The sequence below is a fragment of the Oryx dammah genome, unplaced genomic scaffold (genome assembly GCF_014754425.2).
Source record: "Oryx dammah isolate SB20612 unplaced genomic scaffold, SCBI_Odam_1.1 HiC_scaffold_29, whole genome shotgun sequence".
NCBI lineage: Eukaryota > Metazoa > Chordata > Mammalia > Artiodactyla > Bovidae > Oryx > Oryx dammah.
In genome coordinates, this window is record NW_024070213.1 from 115,398,688 (window position 1) to 115,418,876 (window position 20,189).

The following is a 20,189-nucleotide window of genomic DNA, read 5'->3' on the forward strand; positions in this document are numbered from 1 at the left end:
CTAACTTGACGCAGCGAACACTGACGAAAAGCACAGCTGTGCTGCCTGCTCCGTTTCACCTTCACCACTCCTAACGTCAAGGGGGTCCTGCCTGGCAATCATGCTCTGTTTCTCTCATGCGTTTCCGTTCTTTTTGTATTATTTTACATCTTCTCCTCTCCCAAGCCTCCAGTACGTTATCCTCCCCCAACACCTTACCTCTGAGGATCCTGCTTCCTATCTCTGAGAAAATGGAAGTTATCTGAAGAGAACTCCATAGATTCCTACTACTTTAACCACACAGCAGCCTCTGTACCCCTAGTCTTCCTCCTCTATCATATTGCTACAAAGCTTCCGTGATTGTAGCTACAACCAAATGCCTCCTCTTGTGCATAAAAGCCATGCCCTATTGGCTACTCAAAGATAGGGTCCCAGTTAATTCTTGCCTCGTTCTCTAGTTTCATCCAGCATTCAACCATACAATTGCTTCTATCATCATAAAAATCTTTCTTAACCTCACTCTTCCCTCTAATTGCAGCCCCATTTTTTCTGGTTACAGCAAAACTTCTAAAAGAACTGTATATACTGTCTCCATGTCCTCTTCCCATTTCCTCTCGAACTCACTCCAATCAGGTTGTCACATCCACCACTCCACCAAAACTCCTTTTCCATCAAAATTTTTAGTGATCTCTTTATCGCTCTGCTCAACAGTCAATCCAAGTTTTCATCTTACTTAACATCCCAGTCACTCCTTGAAACGCTTTCAGCTAACGTCAGGACAAATTCTCACGTCTCCTCTCCTTTTTCTCTGGTTGTTTTCTCACCCTCCTTTGCTGATTTCTCCTAATTGTTCCCTGGTGGCTCTGCTGGTAAAGAACCTGCCTGCAATGTGGGAGAACTGGGTTCAATCTCTGGGTTGAGAAGGTCCCCTGGAGAAGGGAATGGCTACCCACTCCATTACTCTGGGCTGGAGAATTTCATGGAGAGAGGAGCCTGGGGGCTACAGTCCATGGGATGGCAGACAGTCAGTCACAACTGAGCAACTAACTCTCTCGCTTTTCTTCAATCATGTACTTAACAAGAGGCAGTCTTGGTAAGACTCTACATAACTGTGCAGTCCATGCGGTCGCAAACAGACATGACTGAGCGACCTTCTCTACAAGTTCAAGTGCCTCAGGGCTGTTATCAGACCCCTTCTTCTCTAAATGCAGCCATACCCTTGATAATTTCATCTGTCTCCTACCATCAGTACGTTGCTGCTGCTGCTGCTAAGTCGATTCAGTCGTGTCCGACTCTGTGCGACCCCATAGACAGCAGCCCACCAGGCGCCCCCGTCCCTGGGATTCTCCAGGCAAGAACACTGGAGTGGGTTGCCATGTCCTTTTCCAGTACATGAAAGTGAAAAGTGAAAGTGAAATTGCTCAGTCGTGTCTGACTCTTCGCAACCCCATGGACTGCAGCCTACCAGGCTCTTCCGCCCATGGGATTTTCCAGGCAAGAGTACTGGAGTGGGTTGCCACTGCCTTCTCTGATCGATATGTTGATGATCTCTTAAATTTCTATCCCCAGCCCCTAGCTCTCCTCTGAATTCCACACATAATATATCCACTTCCTACTCTTAAGGAAATCCAATAGGCACTGTCAAACTTAATGTGTCCAACACTAAATTTTAAATATTCCCCTTCCAACTTGAGTCTCCCACAGTTATCCCTGTTTTAATAATAAAAAAAGAAAACAGCAACTCTATACTTCCAGTCATTCACCTTAAAAACCTGTTGTCATTCTTAAGTCTGTGCTCTTGTCTGACACTGATGTATCTGTGAAACCTCCAAAATACATGTAAAAATCAACACTGAGACCATCCACTCACTCCCTCCACCCCTCACCTAACGCCCTCCCCTCGAGCCACACTGCTCTCCTTGCCATTTTCCAAACACAAGGAGGTCACGTGGCAGAAACAAGTCTAGGTCATGCTGCTACCCTCTGTGCAGGATGCCCTCCACTCTGACAGCTGCACAGCACACGCCCTCGGCTTCCTTCAGTCTCTATTCCAGCCACACTCAAACACTGGGCACCATTCTCCCTCACCCAAATTACAGCCACAGCCTCAAATGGCCTTTCTACTTGCACCCTGTCCCCCAGAGCTATTCTCCAGATAGGAGCCAGAGTGATTTGTTAAAACAAGTCAAATCACGTTACTCTTTGGCTCAAAATCTTCCACTGCCTTTCCATTTCCCTCAAAGCAAAACTTCAAGTCTTTACAAAGCACTACGAGGCTCTATGTGATCTGTACCAACACCTCCACCATTTCTACTGTAACCTCAACTCACTCTGACCACATCTGCCAGCTGTACTTCACACATGCAGAGATCCTGGATATAAACAAGTCTAACACAAGCTATCCCTTTCCGCGTGGGATGCCCGTTACCTAGATATGTGCATGGCCCACTCATTCCCACTTTCAAGTTTCTATTCAAATAGAACATCCTCAGTAAAACCCTTCTCTGGTTTAACTTGGTCACCCAAGTTATATATTACTTACTTATCTTGTTTACTGTCTGCTCTTTCCCATAGGAATTTTGCCTGTTTTTTCATTGCTGAATTCCCAGAGCCCAGAGGAAAGCCTCATATATGTAACAGGCACTCAGTTCAGTTCAGTCGTGTCTGACTCTGCGACCCCATGAACTGCAGCATACCAGGCCTCCCTGTCCATCACCAACACTTGGAGTCCACCCAAACACATGTCCATTGAGTCAGTGATGCCATCCAACCATCTCATCCTCTGTCGTCCACTTCTCCTCCTGCCCCAATCCTTCCCAGCATCATGAGTCAGCTCTTCACGTGAGGTGGCCAAAGTATTGGCATTTCAGCTTCAACATCAGTCCTTCCAATGAACACGCAAGACTGATCTCCTTTAGGATGGACTGGTTGGATCTCCTTGCAGTCCAACGGACTCTCAAGAGTTTTTTCCAACACCACAGGTCAAAAGCTTCAATTCTTCGGCGCTCAGCTTTCTTCACAGTCCAACTCTCACATCCATACATGACCACTGAAAAAACCACAGCCTTGACTAGACGGACCTTTGTTAGCAAAGTAAAGTCTCTGCTTTTTAATATTCTGTCTAGGTTGGTCATAACTTTCCTTCCAAAGGAGTAAGCGTCTTTTAATTTCATGGCTGCAATCACCATCTGCAGTGATTTTGTCGCCCAAAAACATAAAGTCAGCCACTGTTTCCCCATCTATTTGCCATGAAGTGATGGGACCAGATGCCACGATCTTCGTTTTCTGAATGTTGAGCTTTAAGCCAACTTTTTCACTCTCCTCTTTCACTTTCATCAAGAGGCTCTTTAGTTCTTCACTTTCTGCCATTAACTCTACACATGGACATCAGCAGATGGCCAACACCAAAATCAGATTGATTACATTCTTTGTAGTCAAAGATGGAGAAGCTCTATACAGTCAGCAAAAACAAGACCGGGAGCTGACTGTGGCTCAGATCATGAACTCCTTATTGGCAAATTCAGACTGAAATTGAAGAAAGTGGAGAAAAGTGATTTAGGTCAGGTATGACCTAAATCAAATCCCTTATGACTATACAGTGGAAGTGAGAAATAGATTTAAGGGACTAGATCTCATAGACAGTGTGCCTGATGAACTATAGACAGAGGTTCGTGACACTATACAGGAGACAGGGATCAAAACCATCCCCAAGGAAAAGAAATGCAAAAAGGCAAAATGGCTGTCTGAGGAAGAAAAGAAGAGAAGCAAAAAGCAAAGGAGAAAAGGAAAGATATACCCATATGAATGCAGAGTTCCAAAGAATAGCAAGGAGAGATAAGAAAGCCTTCGTCAGCATCAATGTAAAGAAACAGAGGAAAACAACAGAATGGGAAAGACTAGAGATCACTTCAAGAAAATTAGAGATACCAAGGGAACATTTCATGCAAAGATAGGTTCAATAAAGGACAGAAATTGTATGGACCTAACAGAAGCAGAAGATATTAAGAAGAGGTGCTGTACAAAAAAGATCTTCACAACCCAAATAATCACGATGGTGTGATCACTCACCTACAGCCAGACATCCTGGAATGTGAAGTCAAGTGGGCCTTAGGAAGCATCACTACAAACAAAGCTAGTGGAGGTGATGGAGTTTCAGTTGAGCTATTTCAAATCATAAATGATGATGCTGTGAAAGTGCTGCACTGAATACGCGAGCAAATGTGGAAAAGTCAGCAGTGGCCACAGGACTGGAAATGGTCAGTTTTCATTCCAGTCCCAAATAAAGGCAAAGCCAAAGAGTGCTCAAACTACCCCATAATTGCACTCATCTCACACGCTAGTAATAAGGACTAAGTGGATATTTATTAAATGAATATATGATTGTCTAAAATAATATGATTTCTAAAAAGACCCCTGGTAATTCTAACATGCAGTCAAAGTTAGGAAACAATGCTCTAAAGACTCGTATTCCTGCCTCTCTTTTTTCCCTAGGTGATATCATCTATTACCATGAATATTTACATTAATAATAACCAAATTTATATAACCTACCCAGACTACTGCAGATTACTGCCACCTGACATTCCATTTGTATGTCCTACCTTAAGATATATACGTAACATCTAATTCAATTTCACTATACTTCATGCCAACAACAACTCCATGCCAACAAAGGTCCGTCTAGTCAAAGCTATGGTTTTTCAGTAGTCATGTATGGATGTGAGGGTTGGATTCTAAAGAAAGCTGCATGCCAAAGAACTGTGGTGTTGGAGAAGCCTCTTGAGAGTCCCTTGGACTGCAAGGAGATCCAACCAGTCCATCTTAAAGGAGATCAGTCCTGGGTGTTTATTGGAAGGACTGATGTTGAAGCTGAAACTCCAATACTTTGGCCACCTGATGTGAAGAGGTGACTCATTGGAAAAGATCCTGATGCTGGGGAAGACTGAAGGTGGGAGGAGAAGGGGATGACAAAGGATGAGATGGTTGGATGGCATCACTGCCTCAATGGACATGAGTTTGAGTAAGCTCTGGGAGTTGGTGATGGACAGGGAAGCCTGACGTGCTGCAGTCCATGGGATCACAGAGTCAGACACAACTGAGCGACTGAACTGAACTGATACTCCAGGCATCTCAGTAAGTAGCACCACCAAATGATCAATTTCTCAAGCCAAGAAACATAGTCCCATCCCTAATTTCTCACAAAGTCTTACCAATTCTATCACAAAATATAACCTGTATCAATCTACCTCTCTACTTCTCCACCACCACCATCTCTTGTTTTGGAGTCATTCCTACTAAGTGGTCTCCTTGTTCCTACTCTTATCTTGATTCAATCCAATTTACATACAGCAGAAAAAATGACTTTAAAATATAAATAGGATTTTACTTCAAATACTTCAACAGTTCCTCTTCATATTTAAAATAAAAGTCACCTTCTTGGCATGATCCACAAGCCCTCAGCTTATCTGCATTTTTTTTTTTAAATACAGAGAATTCAGGGTTTCCCTGGTGGTCAAGTGGTTATGAGTCCGCTTTCCAATTCAGGAACACAGGTTCGCAGGAATCCAGCTTCGCTCTGTGGCCCAGGAGGATTCCACATGCCGCAGAGCCGCTGAGCCCTGTGCCACATCTACCGAGTTCACGCTCTAAAGCCCAAGAGCAGCAACTACTGAGGCCTGTCCAGCTAGAGCCTGTACTCAGCGACCAGACAAGCCACCACCGTGAGAAGCCCGCACACTGCAGCAAGGAAGAGCCCCACGCTGCACAGCTAGAGAGGGCCCACACGCAGCACTGAAGACCCGTGTGACAAAAATAAATGTATTTAAAAAAAAATAACTACAGAAAATTTATACCTAACAACAACAAAGAGCTTTTGGTAATTTTTTCTAAAGTCCTAAGGAATATTTTTGGGAAAAAGTATAACAGGAAAAAAAATGCTTTTAAACGAATGCATTATATACTTGTATTTGTAAAAAGCACAGTATAGTTGAAAGATCTGATTATGAAAGAGTCTATGCTATGGAACGATCCAGATAGATGACTTAAGATAATTTACTAACCTTTTCTGAACTTCAATTTCATTATCTGCTAGAAATGAGAAAATTACACTAAACTTTGCCTCAATTCAAATTACATAACAGGCATTTAAAACATCTAAATTTTTCTTTCAATTTCATTGAAACTGAAAACAGGACACAGGAAAGAGTGAGAAGATCAGTCATCACTGCTACTGCTTGATAAAGGGAAGAAAGGACGGCCTGCGGAAGGAAAGGGCTTAAAACACTGGGTTCGTTTTTCTCTAAGATCCCTTTCACTCCCAACGTTTCTAAGCAGGAAGGAACAGTACATTATCGTTTTCCCTACTGAAACAGAAAATAGCAGGAGGCTTCAGGCGGAAACTTCAGATAACCCCATTCCTCAAGATCTCCAAACTTTTGCCTTAACCAGAGGAAGGATGTGGTTTCCTCCAGTCTAATTTATTTTTCAGGAAAATAAAGATTTTTTTCAATCAAATAAAGATCTCAGCATTTGTCTTTATGTCTACAAAAGCGGCCCAATCAGTCTGTTATGCTGGGATTCCTAACTATGATTTAGAGAAATTTTTCTTTCATGGGATGATAGTAATGATCATGGTGGTCAAAAGCATACCTCAAATCTTTATTTATAAAGCTACAGGTACACAAAACCAAATGTAAGAATTTTACAAGTGGGTTTCACTACTATCAAAAACTATCCTAAAATTACGTAGAGGCCATGCAAGAAACAGTAAGCATTAAAACTGGGTACTGTTCTTATTAACTATATGACTTTGGACAAGCCATTTATGCTCTCAATGCTTCAGTTTTCTTATCTGTAAAATGGAAGTTATGAACGGCACTTGTCAGGTAAACATGTACAGCAGTAACTATGCACACCTTCAGTAACGTATACCAACCTGGCTTCATCATAAGAGCCAGACAACTCGTAACTATTTGGTAAAGGTTAATTCTTTTAATGTAAAATTCTATCAAGTATCTCTTCTTCAGAGAATAAATATTTCCACATGAAGTTATTCAGTTCTTCAATACTGATAAAGATTTACTATCTGGAGTCATTTATTTGAATAAAAAATAAAATATATGTATATTTAAAGAAGGTCTTGAAGGATATAAGCCAAAGCCTCTTAACCATTGCTGTTTTCTTTGAACGACAGAAACAAAGATTTTTATTTCATTCTCTTAGGCTCATCTATAGTTTCTAATTTTTCTACAATAAACAAGGTATTTCTGTAAGGAGGAATATGATCATTTTTTAATGAAATTAACAAGCAAATAAAGTTAAACATTTCTTTAATTGATGTTTTGGAACTCGAAATATATTAGTACTTATACTGGCTGCACTCATATTCCTATTGGAAGAGACAACCAAGAATATTAAACACACATTTTAATATATTTTCCATTATGATTTCTCTTTTTTTAAACTATAATTGACTTACAGTATTATATTAGTTTCAGGTATGTAACACAGTGATAATATTTTTATATATTACACTCCATTTAAAGTTACTACAGAATAACAGCTACCTTTCTCTGTACTGTACAATATATCCCTTTGCGTAACTATCTTATACATAGTAGTGTGTATCTCTTATCACCCTACCCCTACCTTGGCCCATCCCGCTTCCCACTGATAACCACGAGTTTGTTTTCTACATCTATTATTCTGTTTCTGTTTTCTCATATATATTTGGTTCACTGTATTTTTTTAATATTTCATATATAACTGGTAATAGATTATTCATCTTTCATCTCTCTCCCGCACACCGCAAGGAGATTATTCATCTTTCACCTCTCTCTTATTTCACCATACATAATACTCTCTAGGTCCAGCCACACCGTTGCAAATGAGAGAATTTCATTCTTTTTTTATGAGTAAGGTCAGTTTTCATTCCAATCCCAAAGAAAGGCAATGCCAAAGAATGCTCAAACTATTGAACAATTGCATTCATCTCACACGCTAGTAACGTAACGCTCAAAATTCTCCAAGCCAGGGCTCAGCAACACGTGAACCGTGACCTTCCAGATGTTCAAGCTGGTTTTAGAAAAGGCAGAGGATCCAGAGATCAGATTGCCAACATCTGCTGGATCATCGAAAAAGCAAGAGAGTTCCAGAAAAACATCTATTTCTGCTTTATTGACTATGCCAAAGCCTTTCAGTGTGTGGATCACAATAAACTGTGGAAAATTCTTCAACAGATGGGAATACCAAATCACCTGACCTGCTCTTGAGAAACCTATATGCAGGTCAGGAAGCAACAGTTAGAACTGGACATGGAACAACAGACTGGTTCCAAACAGGAAAAGGACTACATCAAGGCTGTATACTGTCACCCTGCTTATTTAACTTATATGCAGAATATATCATGAGAAACACTGGGCTGGAAGAAGCACAAGCTGGAATCAAGATTGCCGAAAGAAATATCAATAACCTCAGATATGCAGCTTTCATCCCCCTTATGGCAGAAAGTGAAGAGGAACTAAAAAGCCTCTTGATGAAAGTGAAAGAGGAGAGTGAAAAAGTTGGCTTAAAGCTCAACATTCAGAAAACAAAGATCATGGCATCTGGTCCCAACACTTCATGGCAAATAGATGGGCAAAAAGTGGAAACAGTGGCTGACTTTATCTTTTTGGGCTCCAAAATCACTGCAGATGGTGATTGCAGCCATGAAATTAAAAGACGCTTACTCCTTGGAAGGAAAGTTATGACCAACCTAGATGGCATATTGAAAAGCAGAGACATTATTTTGCCAACAAAGGTCTGTCTAGTCAAGGCTATGGTTTTTCCAGTAGTCATGTATGGATGTGAGAGTTGGACTGTGAAGAAAGCTGAGCACCGAAGAATTGATGCTTTTGAACTGTGGTGTAGAAGACTCTTGAGAGTCCGTTGGACTGCAAGGGGATACAACCAGTCCATTCTGAAGGAGATCAGTCTTGGCTGTTCATTGGAAGGACTGATGCTGAAGCTGAAACTCCAATAGTTTGGCCACCTCATGTGAAGAGCTGACTCATTGGAAAAAGACTCTGATGCTGGGAGGGATTGGGGGCAGGAGGAGAAGGGGATGACAGAGGATAAGATGGCTGGATGGCATCACCAACTCAATGGACATGAGTTTGGGTAACTCCGGGAGTTGGTGATGGACAGGTAGGCCTGGCGTGCTACAATCCATAGGGTCGCAAAGAGTCGGACACGACTGAGCGACTGAACTGTAGTACTATTTTTACTATTTTGAAGGCCCTCCATACTGTTTTTTATAGTGGCTGCACCAACTTACATTTCCCATCAAGAGTGTACAAGGATTCCTTTTTAATCATATCACCAACACTAGTTATCTGTTGTCTTTCTAAATGACAGCCTTCTGTCAATATTAGGTAGTACCTGTGGTTTTGATTTGATTTCTCTACTGGTTAGCACTGTTGAGCATCTTCTCATGTGGCTGTTGGCCATCTAGATGTCTTCGTTGGAAAGTATCTATTCAGGTCTGCTGTCCATTTTTTAATTGCTTTTTTGAGCCATTTATGTATTTTTGGGTGCTAACCACTTAAAGGTCCTATCATTTACAAATATTTTCTCCCATCCAGCAAGCAGGCTGTCTTTCATTTTGTCAATGGTTTATTTTGCCATGAAATAGCTTTTACGATTTTATTAGTTCTATTTGGTTACTTTTGCTTTAGTTTCCTTTGCCTTAGGAGACAAATCCAAAAAAAACAATGCTATGATTTACATCAAAGAGTATTCTGCCTATGTTCTCTGCTAGGAATTTTATGGTTTCACACCTCACATTTAGGTATTTAATCCATTTTTAGTTTACAATTTTATATTCAGTGTGAGGAAATGTTCTAATCTGTTTTATACACAGCTCTCTGTTTTCCCAGCACCATTTAATGAAGAGGTTATTTTTTCTGCATTATATATTCTTTCCTCCTTTGTTGTAGATTAAATAACCATAGTATGTGAGTTTGTTTCTGGACTCTCTATTCTGTCCCATTGGGACCTATGTATGTTTTTGTTTCAGTACCATGCTGTTTCCGTAACTGTAGCTTTGTAGTATAGTCTGAAGTCAAGAAAGCATAATACCTCCAGCTTTTTTTTTTTTGTCTCAAGATTACTTTTGCATTTTGGGGGTCTTCTGCAGTTACATTATTAATTTTAGGATTATCTGTTCTAGTTTTGTGGAAAATGTCATACATTTTTCAACACCCCCCCCCCCTCCTTCTGGGACTCCCATAATGCAAATGTTGGTATAGTTCATGTTGTCCCAGTGGTCCCTTACACTGTTCATTTTTCTTTTTGCTGTTCTGGTTAGACGATTTCCATCAGTCTATCTTCCAGACCATTTATGTGCTCTGTATCATACAGTCTACTATTAATTCCTTATAGTGTGTTTTTCATTTCAGTCTGTATTTTTCAGTTCTTTTTTCTATTTTCTATGTTATTACTCATAAAAACGCTTTGACTTTTTTATCTGGTAAACTGCTTATTTCTGTTTCATTAGCTGTTTTTTCAGAGGTTTTCTCCTACTCTTTCAATTGAAACAAATTCCTCTGTCTTCTTGTTTTGTTTAACTTTTACCTAATTTCATAGAGGAACAGCTTATGGGTGTCATTACGTGGGGAAATCCCTATACAGTCAGCATGTGCCCATGGCTTTGGAGGGAAAGCTGGATTCATCCTGAACACAGCTCATGTCTTCCCTGAGAGCATGATGGTAGCTATCACCTTGGTAGGAGGTGTGGCTCAAGATGGAGGGGCTAGGGCCAGAGCCGGGTATGAGCTGGCAGTCTGACCCTCTGCTGTCATCTCCCTTTCAGGGACACGGTCAGGACTCATTCCTGGAGCATCTTCTCATGTGTCCCAGGGGTCAGTCTGAGCGGGTCCTCTTCCCTCTAAGTGTGCACCCTATACACCTCTGCCAGTGGGAACAGTGCTAGAACAAGATGGGCTAGTGTGGGCACTCCAAGTGTTGGGGCATGGGCTATGGGTCCTGCAAAGGTCACTGATCCAGACTGCTTCTCATATTCTGCCTGTAATGGGTGCCCCCACCCTGCTCATATGCTGCTTCAGGCCTGAGTTGCTTCTGTATCTCACAGCCTGTCTCCCAAGCAGGACTACAGAGTGTCTGTTTAGCTCAAGCCAGGACGTGCAAGGGTGGTTATGGGAAGCCCACCAGCTACTCCCGCAGCTTTCGATTCACCCTCTCTACTCTGCCTCGGGTAAGTATGTGCACTCTCCTCAAGAGCAGAGTTCAGGCTTCCTACAGGCCTCCTGTTAGGCCCACTCGCCCTCCAACCAGCCAAGGGGGCTCATTTCATGTGCTGGACCCCATGACTGTGGTACCCAGTATGTGGCTCAACCCACTCATTCCCCAAGGAGGACCTCTACCCATGTAATTTCCCGAGTCCTCTCCCAGCGACACAAGTCCCAACCTCGTCACTTGTCTTCCTTTCCTATTCAATATCATGTATATCTTTCTCTCAGCTTTGACTGTGCAGGAGTCTCTTCGCCAGTCTTCAGATAATTTTCAGTGAAAATTGTCCCACGTGTAGATTTTTGATGTGTTTAGGGGGAAAGTTAAGTTTTGCATCCTCTACTCCATCTTGTCTCTCTGAGACACAGCTTTATGACCTTATTATATGGCCCAAATTCACAACAATGTTAGTTTCCTCAGAGGGCTAGAGAGCCAGAAAGAGGCTTGCAGCTAAAAAGAGCACCTAAATCATACTCTACTCCGAAGGCTGTCCTAGGAGGTTTGAGGTATTTTCATGGCAAGAGTCTTTGCCACAAGCCTCTGATTTTTTATTTGGGCCCTAACTCTTACTATATACCTTCATTTCTTAAATCTCATCAAAACTTCCATGCAACCCTTTCAAACATTTCCAAAATTAAGAAAAAATTACCGATAAGACTTCTATAATCTCTTAACCTCGAATTTCTTTTCTCTTGTTCCTCGCTGACAGATTTCCACTGCAGTTTCATTCTGAAGTATTCATCACTATAAAAAACAATTTTACACCAAAAAAAAGTTACTTGAACACCTAAAAAAATTTTTTAATGTATTAAAGCATTTATGATGCTGCTGCTGCTGCTGCTAAGTTGCTTCAGTCGTGTCTGACTCTGTGCGACCCCATAGACGCCAGCCCACCAGGCTCCCCCGTCCCTGGGATTCTCCAGGCAAGAACACTGGAGTGGGCTGCCATTTCCTTCTTCAATGCATAAAAGTGAAAAGTGAAAGTGAAGTCCCTCAGTCGTGTCCGACTCCTAGTGACCCCATGGACTACAGCCTACCAGGCTCCTCCGTCCATGGGATTTGCCAGGCAAAAGTACTGGACTGGGTTGCCATGCTAGTGAGATATAAATTTACAAATGACAGTGAAATGTTTAAAGTTATGATAAATTAGTAAAAACAAAGGAAAAATAAAATAACCTTATGTCATAAGCTTTGTTTAAACTACATGAATAGTTTACATGAGATTTTAAGGAAACATTATTTAAATCCTTAAATCAGACCTAAACTTATTCCGGTCATTAAATACTTTATAACCACTAGAGTTTCTGAATAATGACAAATATTCGGTTGGCCAAAAAGTTTGTTTGGCCAACCCAATATAACTTTTTGGCCAACCCAATATAAACCTAAGAAAAAAAAAATTTCTTTTTTCTTTAATGTAACATAAAAGCACCATTTTCCAACCAGTTTACTGCAGAAATTTGTTGATGTGAAAATGTCTAAGAAGTTCTGGCAAACATATTGAGATGAGAAAGGACTGTGAGTTTGAATATATACATGACTGAAAATGAGCTTTAAATTAAAGGTTAGACTGACGAACTGGGTATAAGTAAAACTGGACAGTTGGTCTGTGTTCTTTTTAAGTCTAACTAATTGCTTAAAAACAGAAACACACTTCCCCCCAAAAAGAACCAAAAACCAGTTTATAAGAGCACCAGGAAAATAATTTAAAGGTAATTAACCTAAATAGCAAATACTCTTATGAACCATTTTTATAATTTCATAACAAACTATAAAAATGAATCAAGATAAATAAGATATATTTAAAAATCTTTAAGTATTTTTTTAATGTAGATACAAAGGAACTAGAATTTTTTTAACCATCTTTCAATATATTCACCAATGTAATTGCAATAAAATCTCTTTAATAAGCATTTCTGGTTTGAAATTAACTACTGCACTCATAACAGAGAAGGCAATGGCAACCCACTCCAGTACTCTTGCCTGGAAAATCCCATGGATTGGGGAGCCTGGTAGGCTGCAGTCCATGGGGTCGCTAAGCGTCATACATGACTCTGAGACTTCACTTTCACGCACTGGAGAAGGAAATGGCAACCCATTCCAGTGTTCTTGCCTGGAGAATCCCAAGGACGGGGGAGCCTGGTGGGCTGCTGTCTATGGGGTCACCCAGAGTCGGACACGACTGAATCGACTTAGCAGCAGCAGCAGCACTGCACTCATAATGTTTAAATTAAAAAAATGAAAATAAGAACATACTCCCATATCCCAGTATATTACACTTTATATGGTTAAGTTACTTGGGTTTCTTTAGTAAGCATACAAAAGACCATTACTTACGTCTTTTGTTTTTGTAATTGAGTTCTTTCCTCTTTGGTACTGTCCCAAGGAAAATAACCCAGAAGAAATTTCCATGCTTGTTTTCTCAATGCATGACTAAGTCCCTGAAGAAAATATGCATATTAAACACACTTGTAAAAAATGAATGCAATATTTTATCTTACAAAACTTTCATATAAACAGAAAAACTAATGATTAAGAGATAGTTTTATTCAGACATATCTCATTTTACTGCACTTTGTTTCACTGCATTTCTCAAATATTGCATTTTTAAATTCCATTAAAAATCTGTGACAAGCCTGTGTCAAACAAATCTATCTTTGCAATAATTTTTTAACAGCGTTTGTCATTTCATGTCTCTAAGTTGCAATTTGGTAGTTCTTGCAATATTTCAAGTTGTTTCATTATTATTTGTTATGGTGATTTGTGATCAGTGATCTCTGATGTTATTGTTATTAAATCTTTTTGTTTTGTATTTTTTAATTAAAATATGTACATTTTTCCTTAGACATGACACTGCTGAACAATCAATCAACTAAATACAGTACACAGCACAAGTGTAATTTTTATATGCATTGAGAAATCAAAAAATTTGAGTGACTTGCTTATCTACAATATTCACTTTACTGCAGCAGTCTAGAACCAAACCCACAATATCTCCAAGGTACATATATATATGAAAATAGCTCAATTCAGTGAATACCACCTTGTTTTTGACTTTGAGATTCTGAAGATGTAAGCAGCTGCCAGAAAACATAAACAATGAAGAGTATACAGAAGACTAAATAGCTGACAGTGGAACTGATTAGACTTCCTAAACCCGAATGTTCCTGGAAAAGGCAACTACCACAGAGAAACACACCACCTCCTTCATACCACCCACAGAGCTTCCAAGTAAGAAAGAGTGCCTTTTCACAGGCTTAACAGTATATCCCTCCAACCCAACCCTCAAGGACATCACAAGCACCTCACTCTGTCCTACAGGAATTTGAAGATAGCATTCATCAAAATGGAGTTCATCTCCCCAACATTTCAAAGAAAAAAGAAAACTCAAATACCAACAATTTAAAATACTGAAGTAATTACCCCTCTAAATATCATCTGCTTCATATTATCTACATTTAGAATTCTTCCTTCAGAATCAACGTTCTTAGTCCATTCTTCCAATGATACTGGCTCTCTCCTTTGAACAACAGGTCTTTCACCCAAATCAATCTAAAATAAGATAAGCAAAAAGTACACCTTTAACAAGTGAAATGAAATCAAAGTATATAGCAACTAAAACTAAAATACTATTACTCACACGTAAGTTCTAACATTTCTAATATTTTCCCTTAGTTTCCAACCTTTAGTTTAGAAACTGCAATAACACTACATACATTTTTCCCTCCTACTAAACACACAAATAACTGAGTGATAAATTCAGAAACAGAAAAACATTTGCTACTTTGGGTTTCAATTACCTAAGTATACAACATTCAACATATAAATTCTAAAACAGACCCTTCAAACTAAATGGTACGCTATATTATTTAAAAAAGAGAGTACTATTCCATTCATATTCTGAAATTAACTTTTCTTCCAAACTAAAATTGGTACTCTCAGAATTGATTCCTGATTCATTAGCTTCAGGTTGCATTTTATACAGTTTTTTATTCAATTAAATGTTGGTAATTTTTAAATGCCATTTGTAAGATAAGTTCTTTAAGAGTGTGTGTGTGTTAGTTGCTTAGTCGTATCCAAGTCTTTGCAACCCCATAGATTGTAGCCCACCAGGCTCCTCTGTCCATGAGATTCTCCACACAAGAGTACTGGAGTGGGTTGCCATTTCCTTCTCCATTAAGTACTATAATTTAGATATTTCATAATGTTCTGTGTGGAGCCTAGAATTGTAACAAATTCAGAAGTCTTGTGGAGCAAATGTAAAGATCTGACACAATTCAAAGCCAAAATTCATCTTACTTAAAACAAAAATATTCACATAAAAATGAAAGCCCAAGAGTAGTGTCCTGATTAGCTGCCTGTGTAGAGTACCTGGGAAACACAAATCTGGAACAGAACTACGGGCAACATACAAGGCTTACTATTTACTCACTCCTATGCACTCAGTGGACTTTCCTGGTGGCTCAGATGGTAAAGTGTCTGCCTACAACACAGGAGACCTGTGTTCAATCCCTACGTTGGAAAGATCCCCTGGAGAAGGAAATGGCAACCCACTCCAGTATTCTTGCTTGGAAAATCCCATGGATGAAGGAGCCGATAGGCTACAGTCCACGGGGTCAGAGAGAGTCAGACACAACTGAGCAACTTCACTATGCACTCAATGAAAAGAACGACCTATTCATTATTATCAAAAAGTAATCAAAGAAAAGAGATCCAACACTGATGAATAGAAAAGGAAAGCAGTAGAGTTGGTGAAGAAACAACCAAGAATCTGGTGGCAGGACAAGCCTGAATTGTTATCTGTTAGCAAAAAGTTATAAGAAAGGACTGTGAGAAAGAAGCCAGATATGACCAAAACTGAGTTTCTATTTATCATTTAATTTCTGTATTTCTATAGAAATGCATTTCTGTACCATTAAAAAGCATTTCTCCTGCTAAAATACAAGAGCTATATTAACATAAACTCCACTCACCTTTGTGATGACTTCAAATCCTGGTTCTTCTTGTTGATTTATCTTTAAACCTGGAATAGCATCACTAAGAAAATCTGCCATCTCTGAAGGTGGTCGCTGATGTACGGAAGAATCACTGCCTCTTAAACTATCAAAAATGTAGTTTGTGACTTTGGAAAATCCTACCATAGTTGCTGTATAAGGATCCTTTTTAATTTTCTATGTAGTAAGAAAAAAAATATTGGCACAATTAATTCAAATAAACAATAAAAATATCTCATGATAAGATTAGCATAAGGGCAAAGTTTTTTTAAAAGAGGGAGGGAAATCAGAACTAAAACAGTATTCTAAGATTATTTTAAAATTTTCTTTCTTTCTGGGAAGAAAAATTTAAATTTTCTAAGCCAATTTTTTCATTTGGTTAAAATAGTGTATTAAATGACAAGCTAACGCTACTGATTGAATTGCAGATAAACAAATGATTTGCAGGCTTCATTCAATCTGCATACACCAGAAATATATGCAGTGCTTACTTTCCACTGATGAATGGCCCACAACAGCTTTCTTCTGTCTAGCAGTCCTGCCTTCACAAAAGAAAAATACTTCTTAAAGTGTGCACTACCACACTAATGTAATACAAAATATCTGACAGCTAAGTTTAAACACTCACAATATTTAAATATTAGCTGACATAATTTATATACGGGTAACTTATGCCAGTGACAGTAATTTGTTCTGGACAGTGCTGTCCTAGAAAACAGTAAAAAAAACGTTTTTCTACTGCTAAAGTTATTTCTAAATCCCAAACTGCTGCTTATTCATATTTAGCAAAAACAGCTACTTCTTAAAGGTCTATCTTTAAAATGATTATTTTTCATAATAAGAAAAACTGTTCCTCAGTTTTTATTTTAATCATCGTTCAAGAGCTCTCCTGTCCTCCTTCCTAAAAAATCCCCACTTTATCATCAGAACCAAGAAAAGAACATCTAGGACAAAGTAAGCACTCAAACATTTGCTGAATGAATAAATGAATAAACAAATGAGTCAACAAAAATGCCATTAAGTTTACATAGAAATCTGAGTGAAAAATTATCTTTAGTTCTGCCTGTGTTTTTTAGCCAAATTCAAGGATATACTCAAATACCTGAAGAGGAATTAGACTAACCTGACCTCAAATGAACCTACTTAAATGTAAAATAAAAATTAAACCAGATGATACATACTATCTCTACAGTATGATACATCTCTATAGTATGATACACACTGTCTCTATAAAATTACAGAGAATAGTTCCATAAAGTTTGCACACAAACAGACATGTGCCTCATTCTGTATAATCTCTAAGAAAGTAAGAGGTAGCATGTATATAAAATAATGGGGTCAGACTAACAGATTAATACAAAATAGACAGAGGATGAGATGGCTGGATGCCATCACCGACTCGGTAGATATGAGTTTGGGTAAACTCGGGGAATTGGTGATGGACAGGGAGGTCTGGCATGCTACGATTCATGGGGTTGCAAAGAGTTGGACATGACTGAGCGAGTGAACTGAACTGAACTGAGACTTAAGAAACATACCTGTATTATACCATATGCTGGTTCATCAAGAAGATTTTCAAAAGACTGTGAAAGACTCTTATTCTGACAATTCACAAGAAGTGTTCTTTTGTCCTGTGGAGATCTGTAATAAAAAAATAAAGGGCTTTGTAGAAAACAGTAGCACACTGTATCAGTGATACCTGAATAATTACTAATGCATAGTTATTGTTCCTTAACAACAACAACAAAACCTTAAATGTCCAGTTCCAGGACAGTTTCCCATCAAAAAAGTATTAGCAAGTATTTAGTAACTATCTTAAGTGAGTTCCAAAACTACATGAAACTACTAAATTAACAAATAAAAAAGGATGAAGTGTATTTCTATTTTATTCCAAGAGAACTAAATTATAATAAACCCAAACCCAAACCCAAACTCTTGTTTAGAATATAATAGAAAATCCTTACAAATATATCTTCCCTTATTATAAGAATATATTTTCTCTTATAAAGAAAGGTGAAGCACACTTCAGGATTCATTGGTATATGTAATATATACACTATAGGAAAACGTCATATTTTGAAATGGACACTTCACAGCTTGGGAGTATTTCAATATAAGACGTTAAAAATACAAGATACAAAAGATTATCTGTTAAAGATCATTAATTATGCAAATCATCATAACACACATGGATTAATGTACAGTTCACATAACAGTATATTTTTAGTTCTTGCTCATTAACCTCTGGACACAAGTTTTTCTTCACATTTCCTAGTAACTACAGAATAAACAAAATGCTTTCCAAAAAGAGACCTAATTTGAAGTAAACAAATGAATTAGCCAGTCTTTTTTCTATTCAAAAGTTTCATAAGTTAGTAAGCCAGCTGTAATAAATCCACAACTTTTGTGTTTAAAACCAAAAGTTAAATGCATTGTTTTGCTGCTATCTACTTCTAGTTTATTATAAAAACTTGAGATAAGAACCTCAGTGTCAGTTATCTCTTCTCAATTCTTCCGTAAGAGGATGCAACAGCAATGATGGGGGGACATGAAATCCAAAACAGATTTTACTCTTGGTCAGAACTCACGCCTCAGAGACAGTAACAGCTTAATAAGCCCCTTGGCTTTTTAAAAGAGTTAAGGTTGAGTCATTCGAAGTAGGGAAAAAAACCACTTTTAAATGTTCGATTTTCATTAATCACTTTTCTGAATATCTCCTGAGGGGTGGCTCATGCTTAACATGAAGACCTACGAATTCTCACAAGGCATTTCTAAGTGATAGGTCAACTTGTAAATGTAGCATCAGAAAAAGAAAATAATTACTACAGGAATGTATTTTTTCCTAACACAGTGGTGCTGGCGCTATGGTTATTTGTCTCTAAAAATAGTTTAAATCAATTTTTTTCTTTAACTACAAATTAAGTGATCATGAAAGTCAAAACACTGGCTTATGCATGTTGAAGGGGAATACATATGCAACCTTCAGTTATCTGTGCCCAGCCAACTATTTGGCTCCAGATATAAAACTATGGTCACAAGACCGGAGATGCGAAGAAGAAATGACTGCTCAACCAACAACCAACCACATACTTTTATAAAAGGAAGAATTTCTTTTATTTTTTTAATAAGTAATGCTCTGTGGTGAGGAGCTAGAGGAAGTCACATTATACTTGTTTGCCCCTAAAGAAATCAACAAAGCATTTTTTTCAAGCACATCAGTAAGAGGACAGTGATATGCTGTTAAGCGACTGCAGAGCTCACCAGAAGGAGGCCTGGCATTCCAAAATACTGTCACATTTCCACCTGCCATATTACCATATTGATTGAATCTGGGGAGATTAATTATTATATTTACATATTCTGGGGTATTATAGATTCTTGGAAGTTGCTCACTCATAACAACGTTATTCAAGACTTTCAAAACCTCACTGCAGCAGTAAGATAGAACTTTTAATGATGCTAACATCAGCAATTCTATAAGATCCTACTAAAGGGCTTAAAGAAAACCACTGTCTAACATCATAACTATAGATGTATAATTACTGAAAATTCCGAAGTATTTTGGAGTGAGCCTCTCTCAAAGACTTGAGAATTCAGAAATTACAACAGCTGAAAAATGTTTGCACACTGAGATGAAACAGTAACTATTTTATATTGCTACTAAGATCAATATGGAAAGCTAAATAAATAATAATATTGCAAAAGATACAAAGCAGAAAAGGTTAATAAAAAGGTACAGAATATTTACAGCAAAACAGTATAGTTTAATCCTATTTATATAATTTATATATAGGCTTCTCTGAGGGCTCAGTGGTAAAGAATATGCCTGCTAATGCAGAAGGCGCAGTTCATCCTTGGGTGAGGAAGATCCCCTGGAGAAGGAAATGGCAACCCACGACAGTATTCTTCCCTGAGAAATCCCATGAATAG

General features: G+C 38.6%; 1 protein-coding gene across 4 annotated transcripts in view; it reads right to left on the reverse strand.

The window, feature by feature from the left end:
- The window catches only part of TBC1D15 (TBC1 domain family member 15), a 70,842-nt gene that overhangs the window by 18,172 nt on the left and 32,481 nt on the right, over positions 1 to 20,189 (reverse strand). For 2 of the 4 annotated variants that reach the window (XM_040233876.1, XM_040233878.1), the window contains 6 exons: positions 17,798 to 17,900; positions 16,751 to 16,801; positions 16,239 to 16,436; positions 14,689 to 14,817; positions 13,603 to 13,706; positions 11,915 to 12,009 (listed from right to left, as the gene is read on the reverse strand). In XM_040233876.1, the coding sequence (XP_040089810.1) occupies positions 11,915 to 12,009; positions 13,603 to 13,706; positions 14,689 to 14,817; positions 16,239 to 16,436; positions 16,751 to 16,801; positions 17,798 to 17,900 (680 nt within the window). The remainder of the gene's footprint in view (positions 1 to 11,914; positions 12,010 to 13,602; positions 13,707 to 14,688; positions 14,818 to 16,238; positions 16,437 to 16,750; positions 16,802 to 17,797; positions 17,901 to 20,189) is intronic. The other 2 variants (XM_040233880.1, XM_040233877.1) reach the window with 1 other exon arrangement.